Source organism: Callorhinchus milii, unplaced genomic scaffold (genome assembly GCF_018977255.1).
Source record: "Callorhinchus milii isolate IMCB2004 unplaced genomic scaffold, IMCB_Cmil_1.0 Scaffold5, whole genome shotgun sequence".
Lineage (NCBI taxonomy): Eukaryota > Metazoa > Chordata > Chondrichthyes > Chimaeriformes > Callorhinchidae > Callorhinchus > Callorhinchus milii.
Genome location: NW_024704746.1, coordinates 9,347,610 through 9,368,817, shown reverse-complemented (window position 1 = coordinate 9,368,817; position 21,208 = coordinate 9,347,610). Strand labels below are relative to the sequence as shown.

The following is a 21,208-nucleotide window of genomic DNA, read 5'->3' as shown; positions in this document are numbered from 1 at the left end:
GTACTGGCCTTGGAGAGGGTGCAGCATAGATTTACTAGGTTAGTACCAGGGATGAAGGGGATGAGTTACGAGGATAGGCTGACCAATTTGGGCCTATATTCTCTAGAATATAGAAGAATTAGAGGGGATCTTATAGAAACCTATAAGATCAAAGGGCATGATAGAGTAGATAGTGGGAGATTGTTTCCCCTGGTTGGAGAAACTAAAACCAGGGGTCACAACCTTAAAATCAGAGGTCAGCCCTTTCACATTGAGTTGAGGAAAAACTTCTTCGCTCAAAGGGTGGTGAATGTATGGAACTCACTACCCCAAAGGGCTGTTGGCACTTAGTCCTTGAACATATTCAAGATTGAGATAGATATGTTTCTAATTGCAAAAGGGATTAAGGGATAAGGCAGGGTTAGGTTATTAGCTGAAGTTAGATTAGAAGATCAGCCATGATTGAATGGCAGGGCAGGCTCGATGAGCTGAATGGCCTACTCCTGCTCCTACATGTTATGTTAAATCCAAATTGGTAAGTTTGATGTTGATGCAGATTTTATTTAAAAGATGGGGCGTATAAGTCTCAACTAAATTTGCACAAAACGTTTACATTTGCAGAATTCACACACTCATATAGACTGTCACTAATCCTATTCTATTTTAGTGTATCTGATAGTGACACATTATATGTTGAAATGCATATATTGTATTACACCCTGAAATACACGAATACAGTGAAAAAATACATTATTTCATATAGATGATCAATACTCTGTCGTTAGGCAGTGAAGACCTTTTATTTTATGCTTCAGTGACATTTGAATATCTGCTTCTTCCTGATACCTTGAATTATATCATTGTGATGAATATTCAAGACATTTTATTGCCGCTTCCTTCCAAATCAGCAACAATTCATCCCAATACGGCAGCTTTGTTACATTTTACAGGTGTTAGATTAAAATGTAACAAGCTTGGAAAATTCTCAACCTTGTATATGCATTTCATTAAAATGAAGAAATCTAATAAAGGTATGGCTTGTTAGTCTTAAGTTTCAAATCCGCTTTTGGTTGAGGTGTTAATTTTATTAACACCTTTGCTAAAGGTGTTAATAAAATGTGTAGCCATACAAGTTTAAAGTTTAGCTGAAGCACAGATTAATAAGGACCACCATTATTGCACAACACATAAACAAGGTGGGTGTGTAAACAGCTTAGTTCAGAGGTAACTTTAAAACCATTCTCAGTTTATTGTATGCATTTATATTTGAACTGTTCTAAAATGTCAATTTTTTAATTCCCCAATAAAATATTATGAAACAAATATTATTGAACAGGTAATTACAAATATATTTTTGAGTCAAGGTAAGAATGTTAAACAAAACAGAGTTTCTAACTCTGCAATATATCTTCACGTCAGAGTAATTAACAAACAATGACTCCTATCTCTCCCATTGTATTGTTTTCAAGCTTATTATTGTTCATTTCAAGACTCATATCCTGCATTGCTTTAACCAGAAAATCCTCTTCTCTTTTATCACCTCCTGCAGCACATTCCAGTACTTCCTCTTCTGAGTCATGGCAGTGCCTGTCATCGGGCTGGATTATGGTGATCCCATAGCCATTATTAGAATGGACATAATTGTTGTTGAGCTTCAGCTTTGGTGGTGGCAGAACCTAGAAAAAGGTGGCATTAATCTAGCAAAATACCAGAGGCAGCCCTACAATAATTTCCTTCACAGTCCTCCAATCCCCCAAGATAAAAGCACAGAAGTACAAACAAATCCTGTCGATATAAAAGGTTTACTTTCTGAATATACTGATAGGACCTCAATCGAACAATAGGTTGTGGGTATGCTTGACTTTTTTTACTTTTGAGAAATTGGGTCCAAAATACTTAAATGCATTGTAGTCTCCATTAGTGAATAATTTACATTTTTAATTTCAAATTAGTTTAAACAATATTTTATCAAAGTAAAAATTAACAATTGATTTACCTTCAGTTTAATTCCTCCCAACATGCTTTTGAGAACATCTGTATTTTTAATGTTACTGCACTTGTGAATTTCGTTTCCTTCTAAACATGCAACACTTCCTGGGTATAGTTCAACCCCTGGTCCCTGTTAAAATGGGGAGTGAAAGGTGAACTTTGCAAACAATGCATATCAATCTGTAAAACATACATAGATACATAACTACTGCAGATTTTTGTAGAGACCAAAAACTAAGGAAAGTGAAACTTATAGTTGGAGAAAAAAAAATCCAATTTTTAATTGAGCCCCAGAAGAAATAATTTTGTAATTCAGCTTTTGGTACTGAGTTGTGCCAATTGTGTTTTCTACTTTTCCAGCACTGCAATGACAGATGATATTAAATTATCTGCCTTGATTCACATTATATGTATTATCAATTGTGTAGATATGGAAGCTTGAGGATATTCTTCAATTGGGAATTATTCCCCTTTTTATTATCCTCTTCTGTATCAGAAAAGGAAAAAAAAATCTGTCCCTTAATGACAGCCTAGATGCCTCCCCCCTTTCACCATATATTCTGAACTTATATCTGTAGTAGTATTAGGATCAAATCCCTATGAGACAGACCTATGGAAGCTGATGCTCTGGCTGCCATTTCCATAAAGATCACATCAACTGATTTAAAGGTTGGTTTCTATTATACTTGACCATACCTGGGCACCCATCACGTCACAATTCTTCATGGTCAAAGCTGCTCCTGTTAGAACACAAACGCCAGTACCTTCACATTTCAATACACAATCTTCAAGTGTCAAGTGACCAGACTCCACAACCACAATTCCATCAGTAGTTCCCCGCTGCACGAGAGTCAGGTGAACTAAGCAGACATTTGGGGATTTTGATGCCACAAAATTGTCCTGTGTGGGATCTGAAAAGACTACAATTTCTTCCCGGCTGCCAGCTCCTATTAATTAAAACAAATAAAAAGTACTTAGTCAAGTTCCAATCAATGTTTTATAAAAAAATACATTTTACTATTATATTTGTCCAAACCTATCACATATGCACCAATATCTTAAACTAATCAATGTGTCTTTAGGAACCTGCTGAGACCTCATGATATCTACAACAAGCACCCTCAAATATGATCACATTATATCACAATGTAGGCCATTTGCCACCATCTGAGAAATATGCAGAACTGTTAATAGAGGTAATGTATGCCACATAACTAATGCAGGAATCATTTCCAATTTAGAAGAAACATTCTGTTTTTCTCCTTTTTTTCCTAAATAGCAATCCTCAAAGGAATCACCTTTTGTGTACAAATCTGATGCATGAGAATTGTACTCAAGATTATTTCTCCTCAAACCTGCACCTGAAAATGAAAGCATGTATTGCTTCAAAATATACCTCTAACAATGATATCATCAGTTAGCATTCCAAGTCCTGAGGCCTGATATTCTCCTGGAAAAATGACCACTGTGTCACCACTGAAGCAATTGTCCAAGGCTGCATCTAAATTGTCATGCTGTTGAATCAGCGTATTAGAAGAAAAATCCTTAACCTGTAGAAAGTAAGAACTGTAACAACATTTTTTTGCATTGAACATGATGAAAATATGCCTCTGACTGAACAATAATCTTGAATTACCTCCCCATATCAGGTGTAAGATGGGGTGAAACATATTTACCTGTCAGAAAATTGATTGCCTAGTTGCTGCCTTGTTTCACCTTGGTGCACAGGAATTTACCAAAGCAGTATCAAAAATTCTGATAATGAGTATGGTAAGTGATCTTATCTACCAGTGTTCCTCATTCATTCAGCCTGCACAAACCCTCTGAACTACAACTAAAAAGTACAGTGGATTTCTGAGGAATTTCGAAGGACTTCGATCTAAGGTCAGTGTGGAGCAGTTAACACTCCTGTACAATGGTAGACAACAGTCATTCATGAAACCACAATAACTGCATTTTGGATACAATTAAACATGCCAGGGGAACAATGCGTCGTCAACAATTCTATCCTTCAGATGAGATGTAAAACCAAGGTCCCATCTGCCTGTTGAGGTGGACGTTAAAGATCCCATGGTAACATTCAATAAGAGGCAGTTTGTTTCAGTGGCCTGGCCAACAATCCCCTAAATGTTTTTTGGGACATCGCTGTACAAATTGGATGCCCTGTTTGTCTACAAAACAAAGTCACTACAGTCAGTATACCCTGTGAAACACGTTGAAACGTCCTCACAATATGAAATGTAAGGATTATTACTTTTTATTAGAAAAATTTGCTTATCTTTTAGTTTAACAGCTCAGTGTGATTAGGGCTGTTGTTTCAGATTACTGTCCTGAAAGTAACTTACCATGTCAGCTGTCATCATCTTGGCCACAATATGAGTTACAATTTTTCCAGAGGGTCTTTGTCCTTTCCGGCGCCTCAATACTCTTGGAAAGAATGGCCCATGTGCTCTTGTTAAAAATAGTAAATAAAAATGTAGTTATTCTGCAATGTTTAGGAATATTTTTCGTATTTAGCTTTTATTATCCTGGAAATGTTTGATCTATTTGTCTATAGAGATACAGTAAAAAAAAACTTTTCAAAATATTAAATCTTGCTACATATTTAAACTACTGATCACTGATTAACAGTGAGTTAAAAATAGATTAAGACTATCTCTGAGAAAGGCCTGTAGCTCAGTGGTTGAGTACTCGCTTTGTAAGCAAGACCTGGTTTCGATTCCTGGTGAAACCTTGGGCAACAAGATTGCATTGATAGAGCGCCTTTCACGTCGGGAGGACGTCCCAAGGCGCTGGACAGTTGAGTCGGACCCGAGCAGGGGGGAAATGGTCAGGGTGAGGGGAGGGAGTGACGAGGGGGTAGAGAGGGGAGGTGAAGGCATGGTTGAAGAGAAAGGTCTTGAGACCGGCCTTGAAGGAGGAAAGGGAGGAAACAAGGCAAAGGCACTGGGGATGGAGTTCCAGAGCCTAGGGTCTGAGAGGCTGAAGGCCCGGCCACCGATGGTAGGGCAGTTAGGACAGGGGATGTGGAGCAGACGGAGCAGCCAGAGGAACGGAGGGTACAGGCAGGTACGTGGGGGATAGTAGGTCGGAGAGGTAGGAGGGAGCAAGGACGTGAATGGCCTTGTAGGTGAGGATGAGGATCTTGAATTCGATCCTCTGGGGGATGGGGAGCCAGTGGAGGCGAGCGAGGGTGGGAGTGATGTGGTCGCGAAGCCTGGTGCGGGATAGTACACGAGCTGCAGAGTTCTGAATGACCTGCAGTGTGGAGGGAGGTGCCGGGAAGGCCGGCGAGGAGAGAGTTCCCATAGTCCAGCCTTGAGGTGATAAAGGCGTGGACCAGAGTTTCAGTAGCGTGAGGGGTGAGGTAATGCCGTAGTCTGGCAATGTTGCGGAGGTGGTGGAAGGCGGTGCCAGTTATGGCGCGGATGTGGGGAAGAAAGGACAGCTCAGGGTCGAACAGGGCACCGAGGGTCCTGATTGGCTTTGAGACGTGGAGAGTGCAGCCTTGGATGCTGATGCTGTCAGCGCCTGAGGTGCAGAGGCGCTGTCGCGAGCCAATCAGGAGGGCCTGTTTTGCGCACGTTGAGCTGAAGAAAGTTGTCTCGTCCAGGACTTGATGTCAAGCTGTCAGGACATCGGTGGTCGTGGAGTTGAGGGTAGAGGAGGAAAGGTAGAGTTGGGTGTCATCCGCATACATATGGAAGTTAACCCCATGTCTGCGGATGATGTCACCAAGGGGGAGCACATAGAGGGTGAAGAGGAGGGGACCAAGGACGCCGCACGAGACAGTGCGGGGGGTGGAGGAAAAGCCGTTAGTGGAAACAAAATGAAGACGGTGGGAGAGGTAGGACCTAAACCACTCAAGGACAAGGCCTTGAAGGTTGAGGTGGGAGGACAAGCGGTGGAGGAGGACAGAGTGGTCGACCGTATCGAATGCAGTAATTAAGTTTCCTTACTTCACACACCTGATAATAATCCCTCAAGAAAACAATAATAAATTGGTCACTTCAAACCACAACTGTTTGTGGGACACTGCTGTGCGCAATTGGCTGCCGCATTTCGCCCTCAAATATAGTCGATTCGCTTTACAGTCTATTCTGTGAAGCGTTTTGAGACGTCTAGAAGACGTGAAAGGCGCTATATCAAATGCAAGATTTATTATTATTATTAAGTGAAACATCAACAAATTGCAATTATAAGATGCCTTTTACATAAGAGATCTCAAAATGCTTTACAGATGGAGTGAAAACCTGATTTAGGTGGGAGATACGGGGGAAGGTTGTAATCAGCAAAGATGCTTTTTACAATTAGCAAGTTAACAACATGATGACAAATTAACATTGTTTTTGGATATTTAAAACTGTTTGATAATAAATTATAGAAAAGGATACTCTTTTTAAATCATGATCTACATTTCAGGATAATCATTTTAAAATATCATAGCTAAATGAGTTATATTAAAAGTATGCATTGGGGAAAAGCTTAATTGTGTGTTGCCTTTTCCCACCATTTAACCATTTCAGTTCAAAATTAATGAATACAAGCTTAGATTTCAAATTGGATGGAGTGCCCACTTTCAATTTAGCAGAGGACAAGAAGGATGATTGGAGTATGTAAACCACAAAGGAAAGGGAGTACAGTTAAGTATAAGGTAAATTCCAGGTCTTATATGCAACAATTTAGCACTAAATATTACAATTAGAATATTGAACAATATCTACTCTGTTGCTATTACCTAAGACGCAAATCTTCCCAGATTTTTAACAATCCACAAATCATAAGAATTTCATAATATTTTTTCCAGCATTCCACTGCTTCAGCTGCTGATGGATCCTCTCTTATATTGCTTTGGTATTCTATCAGCTCCACACGTTTGTTTCTGTATTTTTCTAATGTTCTTTTGAAGCGTTGACCTACAGGGCCCGGTATAGTCCCATCTTGAATGTCATAAAATCTAATTATAAAAAAACATAAATGAACACAGGTAATGGAAAATATATCACAAATAATGCATTTATGTTATCAATAGTTGATTTCTAACACCCACAACTAATTGAGTGATTTCTAACTTCTATGCTTAGGCAGCTCACTTGCTAGAACTGTTCTGCCAGTTCATGGTGCTGTAAACCTCCATTTAGTGTTTCCAATTCTGCTTGATGGGACCAAAGCAAACTACGCTAGTGCATTTATAATGCCTGGTTAATAAGGATTCATTTTAATGTTAATAAAGACGTTGTGACTCATACGTGACTCATTGATAACATTAATAATGATCCTGTTATTGGATTGCCCAAGAACTTTGCTTATCTGCACATTTTGCATCTGTCTCAAATGCTCCTCTATTGGAAATAGTGTTTTGGAAGCACTTACAAATTAATACGTTCCTCTATAAGTGCAGTGTAATTTTCACAGGCTTCTTCGTCATCCCAATCTCTCCATAGGAAGTCATAAAAGAATCTGAAAAATGCCATTAACAGACATATTAGCAGTGACAAATCCAGAAATAAAGTGACTAATGTGGAAACGTATTTTTGTATTTACCTGACATTCTCCAGAGCTTGCGCAATGCTACATACAGCAGAATCCTGGTCATCTGTTGGATAAACTTCCAATAATGGCACACAGTGATCTAACTCTTCCAAAATCTCCTCAACAAGTTCTCTTGGAAGATTAGCGATATTAGAAGAATATGGCTCTATAATTGATACAGTAGCTCGCAGATGAGAAGATTGACTCTGGCGAGGCCTACATGTAACCTAGAAAATCATGGAAGGTAACAAAACAGTCAGATTACCAAGGTGTGGTCTTTATCAATCATTGAAAATACCACATTAAAAACAACTTATTTTCATCCCTTTTAAATTCTAGTCAGATAATCTTCTTTCCTCTCCATTCTAGATTGCATTAAACTGCCTAAATGTTTACTTACATACCAATGACCACACAATTACAAGGTTAGAAAAAGCTTTCAGAAATTGTTTTAATTCAAATTGTTTTCAATTAGAACATGCTTCTGAAACTGACACCTACCTCAACTAAAACACCAACATATGGGATCGATCCATCATCATACTTTACAAAGAAAAGCTCTGGATTGGTCTTCCATACCCCTAGCCATGTAGTTCTGGCACACAGCTTTTCAGTAAGATACTTGCTCATTGCCTCATCTGCTTCTTCTGCCTTTACAAAGACAATATTTTTGTATGATAAGAATATCTAAGTACATTTATCAGTCAAGCAGTTCAACTAAACAAAGTACCAGGATTTCACAATATTTTAACTACTGATTGGTTACTATAAATTGATCTGAAGCATCAGTCATACTACCGTGTAAAATTTCTGAAGTTTTAAATGACACTGTGAAACCTTGGAAGATTTATCACATCATAAATGTTGTAACACCTAAAATGTTGCTACTGTATGTACTTTAACTCTTTGTGAACCTATTTATGTATAATTCAAAAACGAACATGACTCAATAACTCAACGCAAAGAAAGTCAAATAATAAAAAATCAAGAATGGTCACTTGAGGTGAGATTTAGCAGTGCATGTGGAACTGGATTCACCTCATCTATCCTTCAGATGAGATGTTAAACCATCTTCCTTTCTGCTTGCTCAGGTGGATATTAACGATTCCAAGGCAACATTCGAAATAAAGAAGTTTCTCCTGGTGTCCTGACCAACAATCTCCCAGATAAAATTTACTACACATTTGTGTGGATATTGGATGAGGATTATCACAAATTAGCCCAATCCTGTCTTCATCCAATGTCTTACAATACAAACTTCCCAACCTAGATATCAGATATAGAGTTCTGGCTGAAGTTTTCCTTCCATTGTCCAGGATGCTAAGACGAATATTTGTATTCCTATTGCCCTGCTAGTTGAGATAAGGTAACTCAACCCAGAGTGGTGAAAGGGCTGGGCTGGTTCTTGTTTGCATGATTTGGTTTTACACTGCAGTGCCTTTATCAATTCCATCGGTGGGATAAATCATGCAATTCAATCATAACGGGTTGCTATCCATTAATGTCTGCTAAGACAACTGGCGCAAACAAACAAGCCAGGGTCTTGCTAGCTTGTTTCAGCGCCTTGGGACATCCTCCTGACGTGAAAGGCGCTATACAAATGTAATCTTGTTGTTGTTGTTGCTGCTGGGTCTGAATGGTTCAGTTTCACAACAGGCATTGACTTAAATAACTGAATTATCCTGTTCTAATTTGTGCATTAAGCCCATGACCATCAAAATTAATTATGATTTCCTAACTCAAATAAAAGTGCCCAAAACACTGCACCACATCGGTTACTAAAGACAGTGGATACGTTGGGCGAATATTTAACACTTTCATCTATTTTGGCGGTGACGGCTTTCCAATGGGCACAGTGGCACCCTCAAGATGCTTGTGATACAGTGAATATTGGTTAAACGAAGTGACAGCTTAGAAATAATCCCTTCAAAAGGTTCAGGTGATGTCATAAACCCCAAGACGAAATCTTACAACTGTCAACTCCTAAATAAGAAGAACGTGTCAAGTAAAAACACTCAAGCACCTCTGACCTATTCTGTTTCAGGTTCTTCCTGAGGTGTCATGGTCGACGTTTCGACACACTTGGCCTCGGCTCAAACTGCCAAGCAAGCGGGCGACGTTTCTTTCTCCGGCCGAATCGTGCTCGTGAACGCTGCACATTTAACAGAATTACTGACTCGAGGATAATGTTTTTTTTGGGGGGGGGCGAAAAGCAAAAAGAAGGGCCAAGTGAAGAAGAGAGGCGGTGAGAGAATTCACCAGTTTTTCGAAAAGATTGCGTTCCGTTATTTCGAAAAATGATAATTCAGTTATTTAAGCCAACGCCTGTTGTGAAGGTGAGTCATTTCTGGGTGTGGGGGGGGTGGGGGGGGGGGTTGGTAGTGGGGGGGGGAGAAGGGCATCCACTTCACGGGTGTTTATGGGACATTGGCTGTGCAGGAATTGCTTACGAAATACAGCCACTGTACAAATGACAGTAAAAAAAATCCCGTGAGGAGCTCTTTGAGGCTCGAGGGCGATGTGATAGGGCGCTATCGCCAAGCGCACGGGTGATTAATTGGTTGGATGAATCCACCCCCACGGTTGCCTGTCCCCTCGGCCCTCCCTCCACTCGCGCCTCACTACCTTGCACGAAGCCAGTATCTGGTCGCAGTAGAGGTCCATCCTGCTCTCGGGCGTGAACTTGACGGTTGACTCGTAAACCCGCGGGAGGGGCTGCGCTTCCTCCACCTCCTCGGGGTCCGTCGGCCTGCACTTCACCTCCCGTTGAGCCGCTCTCACCGGCCGCGGGGACGAGGTGAGGGCTCGGACGGAACCGGCTCCGCTGCTCTCCCCGGCGCTGTCGTCGTCCAGCTCGATCTCCGCCGCGTGGGAGGACATTTGCCCCTCGCAGGCGACGTCCCTCTCGGAGGAGCACGACGCCATGACACACGCACACACACACACACACACACACCGCAACCGGCGGGGCTCGGCTCAAACAGGCGCCGTCCAACCGCCCTCAGCGGCGCGAGGCATAAATTCGGAGCACGCGGGCGGACGGGTGGGCGAGGAAGGTGCAACCACCCGACTTTAAGGCGGGGGGGGGGGGAGTCGCGGCTGCAAGCGCTGGCGGTTGCTCCCCGGCTGCTGGGGTGGGTGGGTGTGTGTGTGTGGTGGGGGGGGAAGGGGAGGGGCTGAGGGGAGGGGCAGGGGGCGGGGCTCTCGCGCGGCGACCGTTGGCCTCGTGCTGCTTTTGAAAATGGGGGGAAAAAAAAATCCATGCGCAGAGCGCGCATGTCCGCTCGCGCGCGCTCTTGACCTCCCGGGTACGGTGAGAGGAAACCGGGGGGAGGGAACCAGTCCCGCCGGTGAGAGATTTTGTGGAGCGCGTGTTTTTTTCTCTCTCTTAACTGTTAATTCAAACCTGCGAGAAAAAAAAACGTGTCACAACCTTTGGGACTGGTTTTCGGTCGATTTTTTTGGGGGCTAACAAAACGTATTTTAATTTCACACACTCACTCACCCATTCCTTTCTCCCTCTCCCTCTCCCCTCCCTCCACGCCGCCGCCGCCACCGCCACCGCCACCTTTTTTTTCGATGCAAAATTTGCAAAAAAAAAAACACCTTTCTCGAGAGAAAGGCAAAAGAAACCCATCACGACGTTTTTTTTCTCCCCCCACACAAGGGTTTAAAGGGGTGGATTTGAAGTCGATTGTGTTTCGCCCACAAAATACACAGTCAGTTTTTTCCCTCTCCTCCGTATATTCCGCGAAGCGCTTTGAGACGGACGTCTCGAAGACCGTGATACGGCGTTATATCGCGTGCAAGGATTGTTGTTATCGGCGCAGGCTTTATTGGCGGTGGTGTGACCAGTCGCTCACTACGTCCCGACGGTTTGAGGCAGCAATGCTGAAGCTGAACGTGACGCCGGGGGCTACACCGGCAAAAATCAGTCGAGTTCAGACCCCACACATCTTTCCCGAGCGATACCCTGGAGTGCTGAGGACGGTTGTGGTCCATTTATCTATGAGTGCGTTGTATGTTCGTTCATTTGATCGCTGGATTCCACTCTGGAGCCTTCGTCACCTGGTGGGAGCTCCTTGCTGTTAGGTAAGTTTCATGACTGTCCTTGGAGCAAAAATGGAAACACAAACTTATAATGTCTCTGTTTCTTCTCCTCTGGTTTTTTTTCCCCGCAATCAATCGTTTCGCCCACAAAATACACAGTCAGCACACTTTTTACTGTATGTTGTGTGGAAGCGCTTTGAGGTGCCTTGAAGATGTGATGATAAGGCACTGTATCAAATGCGAGGATTAATGTTATTAAGTATCCAAGGGTTGTCAAACTCTACGAAGAAACACTTCCTTGATACACACTTTTAAAGCTGGTGTTAAGATTTACTTACCTCTTTGACCGTGCTTTTGATCATCTTTCCCCCTCAGCCTCCAGCTTCCCCTACTCCTTTCCCCCGCATTTGGGAGCCCAGTCATTTGTATAAAGCGCTTTGAAACCTCCCCCTGATGTGAAAGGCACTATCTGAAAGTAAATTGTATTGTGTAAAACTCTTTCTCCATTGAAGTAAAAACTTAATTTGAAATTTGTGGAGAATCATTTATAAGTTGCTCTGTGTGACAAACCTGATATCCTCCACTAGAGAGCATTGCTTACATTATAGTATGTAATGACAGTACTACAGTATACTACAGATTAATCCTTAAAATGTCCTTAAAGGTGGAAAAGTATAGATTTCTAGTACTATTGAGTAGTACTGTCTACTTGGTGTTACAGGATTTACGTTGTCAACTTGATGGCATTCTGGAAGACTAACGGTTCGAACATAGCACCATCAGAACTGTGAGAATTAGGTTTTGAATCAAGACTAATTGTGTTTAATTTTATTTAAATATAATACATCTTTTATCATCTTGCTTATGTATATATAAGTATGTAGTTATGTATGTATACATGTATTTATTCACCCCCCCACCAGCGCCCACCGCTTGGGTCCTAATCCCTTATGTCCTTGGAACGTCCTCCCGATGTGAAAGGCACATTACAAAGGTAGTTTTGTAGTTTTTTTGTATTTGTATTTATGTGATGTTTTTATTGAAATCAGCCAGAGTGAGAGAAGAATCTCTATACCCTAATGGCTAAGGAGGAGGAAGGTTAGTATCCAGTGACCCTTTGCTCAAATATAGATATTTGATGACTCTCTACCTTGATGAATAGAACAGCGACAATATTATTTCAATTAATGCAATTACTTTTATACAAATTAGACACATATAGAACAAGAAGCAAAACCGAAAGTAATGTTCTGGATCCAATTTACAGTATTTTGTTAGAAAGAAGTCATGATAATGTGCAGCTGCATTTCATCAGCCACGTTTTGTCCACATGTATCCAATATTTGAACACCCCCTCCACACCGCAAAGTTTTCTTTGCTTCACAAAAAGGTGTAACTCTTCCTGAATTATGGTTCTATAGATGCCAAATGTCTTTTTTTCCCAAAGTGGCTTTTTGTGTTCAGCCTAGTTCAGTATGAACCCTCAGTCTGGTTTGGATATTTGATGTTTGGATATTACGGTGAATTTCCACACGTGTCAGTCACCTAACTGACCAAAAAAAGAACTCAGCAATGGTAGCAGAGTTGCATTGTAACTGGCCTCAGCACCTATCATTAGCAGAAGGGAAAATCAGGTATGGTTCCTGATTGTTATCCATGACCAGCTGAAAAGTACGTATGCATAGATATCATGTAGACAAGATCAGGCTTGGCTGTGCTCTCCCCATCAGATAGCCCATCAACACTCCCTGTTTGGATAATAAAGAAAGAATGGCCACTTGCATGAGTTACATGGATGTGTAAACGTCACTGCCTGCATGACACTATTGACCATGCTAGACTAAAAGATAAAAGAAAATTAAAAAATTGCTGTGCGCAATTGCTGCTGCGTTTTGCCCACAAATATACTGTGAATTCACTTTACAGTATATAAGTGAAGCGCTTTGAGACGTTAAGACGTGAAAAGAGCTATATCAAATGCAAGGGTTATTATTATTATGTATGATTTATACCTCCAGCAAAAGAGGATAAAAGTCAGAAAATTTGACTAAAATGAAGATTGAGCATAAAATGCAGTCTGAAATCTGGGTAAAAATTATAACACAGCTTGCTTCCACGCACATAAAAAGGCAGGCATAAATGTCAGTCCAAATATGAAACTCTAGCTCTTTTTCAAAGCCCTTCAAAGACTTCAGTGCAGTTTGAATCATATACATCTTTGATCAGATTAATGTCAACACTTCCCATTCAATTTACTTTACATATCCTTAAGCACCAGGAAACATCTTGAATCCTTTCTTAAAATGTATTTCAGTAGAAAGACTGAATACTGAATTGTGTTTAAGCAAATTGTTGAAAGATGAAATGGCAATACTTGTAATGTTATACTTGTAATTGATTGAGCTTGTGGGACCCTACCTAGCAGATCCTTCCATGGAGGGTTAGAATTTACTGTCTACAGTATGCAATTGTGTAAAAGTAAATTACTGTGTATTGGCAGTTTTCCAGTTTGTTCCCAATTAAGTTAGTAGTTGTAAATGCTCATGTTGTATATGAATTAGTTTCTGAGAAGTGTTTTCTATTAATTTCAAACTATTGCTCAAGCCAGTGGTTTGCTCCAAATTCCTGAAATAGTTTGGAGTAAAAATGTTAATCTTGTTTCCTCGGTTTGACAGGCTAGGATAATTCGGTTTATTGTGTGCCGACCACTACAACTAGCAATTTATTTTTGTTGGCCATTTATTTGCCATTGCATCGTCATGGTGAGTGATTGATGTATAAAAGACTCTCATTTTGCTCTCACATCTAGCGCAAATTAAAAACACTCTCGAGGCATCAAGTTACGTAGTTGGAATTAAAGCAAATTTGAAGAATATGTTCTTTTCCCATGGCTACACAGATGCCAGCTCCCCTATTGCTAATTTGTACAATTGGCCATTCTTCATGGAGGAGACATGACAATATCATTAATAATAAATAATAATAATCCTTGCATTTGATATAGTGCCTTATTAAGTCGTCGAGACGTCTAAAAGCGCTTCACAGAATGTACTGTGTCCCATAAACAGTCGTGGATTGAGTGACCAAATTATTATATAAATATATATATTTAATTTTTTGAATGGATTATTACCCCTGGAAAAGCGATCCGCCAACCAACTAACACCGGGTTCCTACTTACTGCTAGGTAAACAGAGGCGTGTGGAGTAAGGAAAAAAAGTAAGAAACTTTTCTTTGTCCTGCCCGGGAATGAAGCCCAGGACCTCTCGCTTGCGAGGTGAGTGCTCTAACCACTTAGCTACAGGACACCATTACAGTAGGCCATAGTGGGGGCATTAGAGCCAAGCTTCACTTTCTGTCCTCATTGGAGTCCATCCCTTCATAGACTCTGGATAGCAATTTGGAATGAACCTTAACTGATTTTCCCCTTTGCTCCTTCTCTTTGCTTCAGGGCATAGACCGGTTGTAGTGCTCATCATTGTTGTCCTGGCTGGGATCAACTAATTCAGCAGATATTGAGGATTAAGAGTGGGGTTTGCTCAGCAACTTGGGACATCCTTCCGACTTGAAAGGCGTTATACAAATATAATTTGTTGTTGTTGAAACGCACAATATAAATGCAATTTTGTTATTGTTATTTGAAGTCATGGAAACATTTTTGTTTTCTTATCATTTACATTAACCTTTACTGCTCAAATGTGTGCTCGTCCAGGTGATTGGTTACTTTTATGAATATGTAAATACATATGCAAAATATGTATGTGAGAAAATGTAACTGTTATGGTACAGTCTAAATCTCAAACCAGTTTTGTAATGTACTGCACAGATTCTGTATTGAATCCATCTCATATGGATACTGAACAGGACTGGCACAGTATTGATTCCTTACTGGCTTCACAAGAAAAGCACAATATTTTACAGTTTTATTATGTTTCTAATAATATTATTATTATGTTTATAAGACAATAAGTTACCTGTTTAAATCTTTGTTTCTTACTTTATTTGGTCACTCAATCCACGATTGTTTGTGTGCAATTGGCTGCCGCATTTCACCCATAAAACACACAGTCACTACACTATACAGTATATTCTGTGAAGCGCTTTGAAACATCTCAACTAAGTGATAAGGCGCTATATCAAATGCAAGAATTATTTTTATTTATACGTGTGATAATTTGAGCCCATTTGTAGTTGAAAGCACATTATTGCTCTCCGTTCATGTCCACTCAAAACCCATTTTGTTTTAAGACTTAATAATTGAGAGGAAATATTTTTATCCTACATGTGTGAACCATATTCAAGACAGATCCAAAAGCTGAAGGAAGAACCGTGTTCAGTCACTTTTCACTTTCATTTTACTCTGATTTCTAATTTTTTTTCCCTCTTCTCCCCCATCTTCTGGAAGCAGTGACTCACAGTGCAGTAATATTCCAAGATTCATGGCAACCCTCCAGCAATTCATCCAAGCAGCTATTAATCATGTACAAAACCAGACAGTGAATGTTAGCAGATTGTTTGAGTACTAGAGGTATGGTAGCTAACCTTGATCAATTTCACACCAGCATCGAGCACTCAAGCATTTTCCAGCAGGGGTCGTGAGAGAGCAATCAGGGACCAGAATTCCTGACTGAAGGTTCCCTTTCCTACCATAGAAGCCAATTGATGCAGTTACACTGTTCCCTCTGGCAGACTCGAGCCCTAAGACTATTCTGATCTGATGACATAATACCACACACTACACTTGGCAGAAATTACCAATGAAGTGTTTTGAGATGTTTTAGGTGCTCAATGCTTATTATTATTTACTTACTGATTGGGTGAGCCGTTTTACTGTAATAAAATGTTTGGGAGAAGTTGGAGTCCAAAATTCCATCGTTTTTTAAATTGTTCTCTGATTATTCTTAGCAGTCAACTGGTAATGAAATATCCAATATTGATATATAATATTGAAGGCTGTTTGTGAGACATTGCTGTGTGTAAATTGGCTGCCCCATTCGCCTACAAATGCAGTTACTATACAGTAACATCATATGAAGTGCTTTGAGATGTTTTGATGAAATAAGGCTCTATATCAAATTGAAGGGTTTTTAGTGTATGTGACTGAGTATTATATTTTCCAGCACCTATTTCATTTGTTTTCGATAAGATTTCTTCAAAGAGGAGTGAAATATTACTTTGGCAAGTGTATACTTTGACCTATCATTGTTGTAGTAGAAATATTATTTTTTAATAAAGATATTTTGAAATGAACTAATTTTGATGTGAACTTTTATCTATATCAAACAAATGTTATTGTCGTGGTTGAAAAAGTTTTTCATTTGCAGGATTAATACAGAATTTTATTTTAATTTAGAAAATTGAAGCTGAATTAACCTAGAAATGAAAAAGGGGATATATTCACTGGAGATCAAGAATTTTGTATATGTGCATCAGGTGTCACAGGCTTGGGAACGGTAGTTGATATGGACTACTAGTTGTTTTCTAATTAAATCTGCTCAGCAAGCAGGAACAGTGAAGAGGAGAATTTGGTTTGAAAAAAAATCATTTAAAACTGCAAGCTTCACAACAAAAATAAGAATCTCAAGCCAGAATTAGATTTTTTGTGAAGGGAATTATGTAAAGACTCATGCAGCAACAGTGAGAAAATTTGTGTAATTATGATGACTTAAATGATAGTTTTAAGTTCCAGTTGCTCTGGCACTTGCTTGACACAGTCTTATTCTGCATTTACCCTCATGCTACTTGAGAACTGCTTCAAATAGAACCATTTACGACCTAGGCTGACTGTTGGTGCCAAGATAAAGGGAGGAAAATGAAGGAACTGGCAATGGTTGAGTCCAACTTATTAGCTGCCATAAGACCACTCCTGACTTTGAAGAGCTTCTGTACAGGCCAGCAGCAATGCTGAAACTACATGAGTGATCTGTTAAAGCTTTTGATAATTCATTCTACCTACAGCTAGAAAACATATGGTGGCAGTAAGGCCCACATAGAATCATAGAATTATACAGCACAGAAGGAGGCCATTTGGCCCATCTTGTCTGTGCCGGCTCTTTGAAAAGAGCTATTCCACTTCCCCACTTTCTCCCCTTAGCCCTGCAAACTTGTCCTCCCCAAATAATTATCTACTTAGTCCTGTAGCTCAGTGGTTAGAGCACTCGCTTTGCAAGTGAGAGACCTGAGTTCAATTCCAGGCAGGGCGAAACTTTGGGCAAGTTTCCTTACTCCACACGCCTAATAATAATCCCTCCAAAAAAACAAAAACAATAATAAATTGGTCATTTTCAATCCGTATGACTGTTTGTGGGACATTGCTGTGCGCAATTGGCTACCGCGTTCGCCCACAAATATACAGTCAGTTCATTTTACAGTGTGTTCTGTGAAGCGCTTTGGGACGTCCTCCCGACGTGAAAAGCGCTATATCAAATGCAAGGATTATTTATTATTACTTCTCTCTTAAAAGTTGTTATCGAATCGGCTTCCACCACCCTTTCAGGCAATGCATTCCAGATCCGAACAACTGGTTGCGTGAAAAAATTTCTCCTCACTTGCACTCTGTTTCTTTCAACAACTATGCTTACTTGTTAAGTGTAGTTACACCATTGTTAAGCATTCTGGGATGCCACCTGATGCTATATAAATGGAAGTTATTGTTGTTAATACATAAAGAGCATACATACATAGCTGTCACCATGGGAGGTGCTGATAACTGTTTCCAAAGGCTGGTGTCAAAACTGCAAAGGCATCTATCTACCCAATCTGAATGCAATTTAATAAGGTAATAGAAACACAAGTGATAAATCTACTACAATATGTAAAATAAATGTATTTGGGAAAAGTTTTGAAATTGAAATGCTCATAAGTATTTTATATAAGCATAAAAAACTCCAAATAAAGATATAGGTGGTTTTGTTTCCATTGCTGTCTTTGATCCATCTTAATAAGACTTTCTGGTTGAAGATTTTGCCTTTAATTCAGGTCAATTAGAATAAGTGATTAATTAACTGAGCACAAAGCCACCTCTGTTCATCTGATTTCCCTGAACATTAAGCATTAAGGATTTATTTTCAGCTTTTGAACGATTTCTCCACCCTGCTTGTCAGGGGAAGATAAAAGAGCTCTTAAGGTTAATGTTAGTCTTTTGTTTGTTTAGAACTGAAAAGAGGTGCTGCAGTGGAAAATTGTGTGCAGTTCTGTCTTCAAGGCTGTGCTTATAAATGCAGAGAGGCATTGACTTCCACAAACAGGTTTCTCCTTGGCTAAAACAGTGCCTCTTGCTGAGAAAGGAGGCACTGTATATAGAAAAATGGTTAGGAAATAAAAATCTTAGTGAAAAAGGGATTGTTGAAAACTACTAAATGGATTGTACTTCAAATGTAATGGTTCTTTGTCAGCCTTCTGAGTATTAATTGTTTCGTTCAAAATTGCTATTTCCACAATAGAAAAGCTTCAAATTCATTTCATGGGTTTAAAAAGACAAATATTATAAACTCTCTGTTTTCCAAGCGTAAGCCTTATAAACCATTTTGGACGCAGTTACAAAGATGTTGCACACATGACTGGCAGCAGTTTTGAACCCCAGAATTTGTAGTCACTTGGAGGAAGCTAACTAAAAATCACTCTAATGCTGATAATCTTTCAGTTTATTCAGTTACAACTTATGAGTTGTACTAAATATATCACTCAACCTAAGCATTTATAAACTTTTTTTTAAAAATTCAATCACAGGCTGAATAATTATTAAAAGTTTTAAGCATATGCTGTTTGGGATGGAAATTCCTGACAAAGGATCGTGGACCCGAAACATTGACTCACTTTCCTTTCTCCATAACGCTGCCTGACCTGCTGAGTGTTCCCAGCGACTTCTGTTTTTGTTACCTGAAAATAGAAGATGTTTACGTGCAAACAAGTTTCAGAATTTGGTAAGTAAAACGTGACAAGTACTATTTTGCAAACACATTCTTGGATGATCTCATGAGGGTATTTTGGCTGGCAATTCCTATCTCATTATAGATGATGAGAATAAACTTATTACTCAAAGCTCCAGATTGAATACATGTGGAAGTTGACAAGTCCTGTAAGGAATTCTTACATACAAATTAGAATAATTTACTTGAACAGGATTATCTTTCTAACTGCAATTGTCGAAATGACTTTGGGGCAAGTTACAGCGACTTGTTATTCTGATGAGACCCACCATTTATTGGTACCAACAGTCCTAAACCTGAAGGATACATTAAAGTTCTTTTAATGGCCTGTTGGGTAACGTCATCTATGCAGTGTAGTACAAAGTTATATATCCTGAAAGGTTGGTGAGAAAATGAAGATAATGTATTGTTCATAAGTTTTTGAGCATCCACAGCCTTCTGGGAATAGTACATTTCTCACAGCTCTTTGTGAAGAAATGGTTTCTTCCCACACATTAGGACTGTACTGTAATTTCACATCTCTTGTGTGTCTGCAATATGTCCAATTACTTGGTTTTAGAGAGATTTTGCTTTATTTTAGTAAATTTAGATATTGCTTTTCAGTATAATGATACAGTAGTTTGATGTATGATCTCAGATATTTTGGTCAAACATATTTGCAAAAGAAGTTAATATAGTAAAGAAAATAACAGATGGAATTGGTCTAATAGTCATGTTGCAGCTGAGCTCAGAAATGTTCAGAGATTTGGAATACTGTGAGGAGAGTAACTGTAGGAACACATTGAGTAACTATAGGAACACAATGAGGTAATGAACTAAGAAAAGACACTGATGCAGCAGGAAGCTTTGTCATATCAGTTCCAGAAATAAAACTGCTGTGTAAATTTAACAATTTAAGCAATGACATGTAACCAGTGTGAGGATCTCACATCACTGAAAATGTCTTTGCTTTTCCATTTCATATCAGAATTATTACAGAACCATTATTATTTAGTCCAGGCTCGGGCTTTCATCTGCAATATATAATGTCTAGTTTATTTCTAGGAGGGTGGAAAAAGTCTTGTAGTACAACAGTTCCAGTCAAATAATGCAAGTGTTGAGAGATGCTAACTGCTTATCAGCATTCTTATCCTTCCACCATTTTCATGTAATCTTTACCAGACTCAGCCTGCCCGCCCCATCAAACGAGATTAGAAAGACTCAGTTGGTCGCCCTCAATTTCCATCCGCAAACAGGAGGACAAATTCTTCAGCAATGATTAGTTAATTTATTCCAAGGCTATTAAAGAATCATCATTGCTATGTTTTACTTATTGAAGCAGTGTGCTGGAGTCCCTTTTTGTAGAATTGATCATTGGTTCGTTAGTTGTGTGGGCCAACCACTGCACAAATTTCAGCATTGCTGAGGTGAATATTGCAGTTGCGATCAGCTATTTTAGCACAGGCTGGGAAGAAAACTAGGATTATTCTGATCTTTATGGCTCTGTTCACCACCCTCGTGTGAGATTTCCCACATCAGCTAATCCTATGGCCTTCCTGAGTGAGAACTGGTGTGAATTATAGACAATTTTATGATCTGGTCTTCCACCTACTTAGGAAATGGGTTAAGATTTCTAAACACATTCTATTTTGTATCCTACAGCTATCAAAGCTCTCTTTAATGTCCCAACAGCACGCATGTAAGAGTTTTTACAGACAAAAATGGTCAAAATAGGTGAAATTACAGGCTGC

The 21,208-nt window shown here is 39.7% G+C and overlaps 1 protein-coding gene across 1 annotated transcript; it reads right to left on the bottom strand.

Moving 5' to 3' along the window:
• Positions 1-821: 821 nt before the first annotated feature.
• LOC103179990 (testicular spindle-associated protein SHCBP1L) lies at positions 822-10,454 on the bottom strand. Its single transcript, XM_007895566.2, has 10 exons — positions 10,126-10,454; positions 8,002-8,151; positions 7,513-7,727; positions 7,342-7,428; positions 6,707-6,925; positions 4,314-4,419; positions 3,365-3,518; positions 2,665-2,915; positions 1,976-2,098; positions 822-1,655 (listed from the first exon to the last, which is right to left on the bottom strand). Exons 1-10 carry the CDS (start codon positions 10,423-10,425, stop codon positions 1,404-1,406), a joined length of 1,857 nt encoding a protein of 618 aa, XP_007893757.1. The 5' UTR covers positions 10,426-10,454; the 3' UTR covers positions 822-1,403.
• Between the last annotated feature and the right edge of the window lie 10,754 nt (positions 10,455-21,208).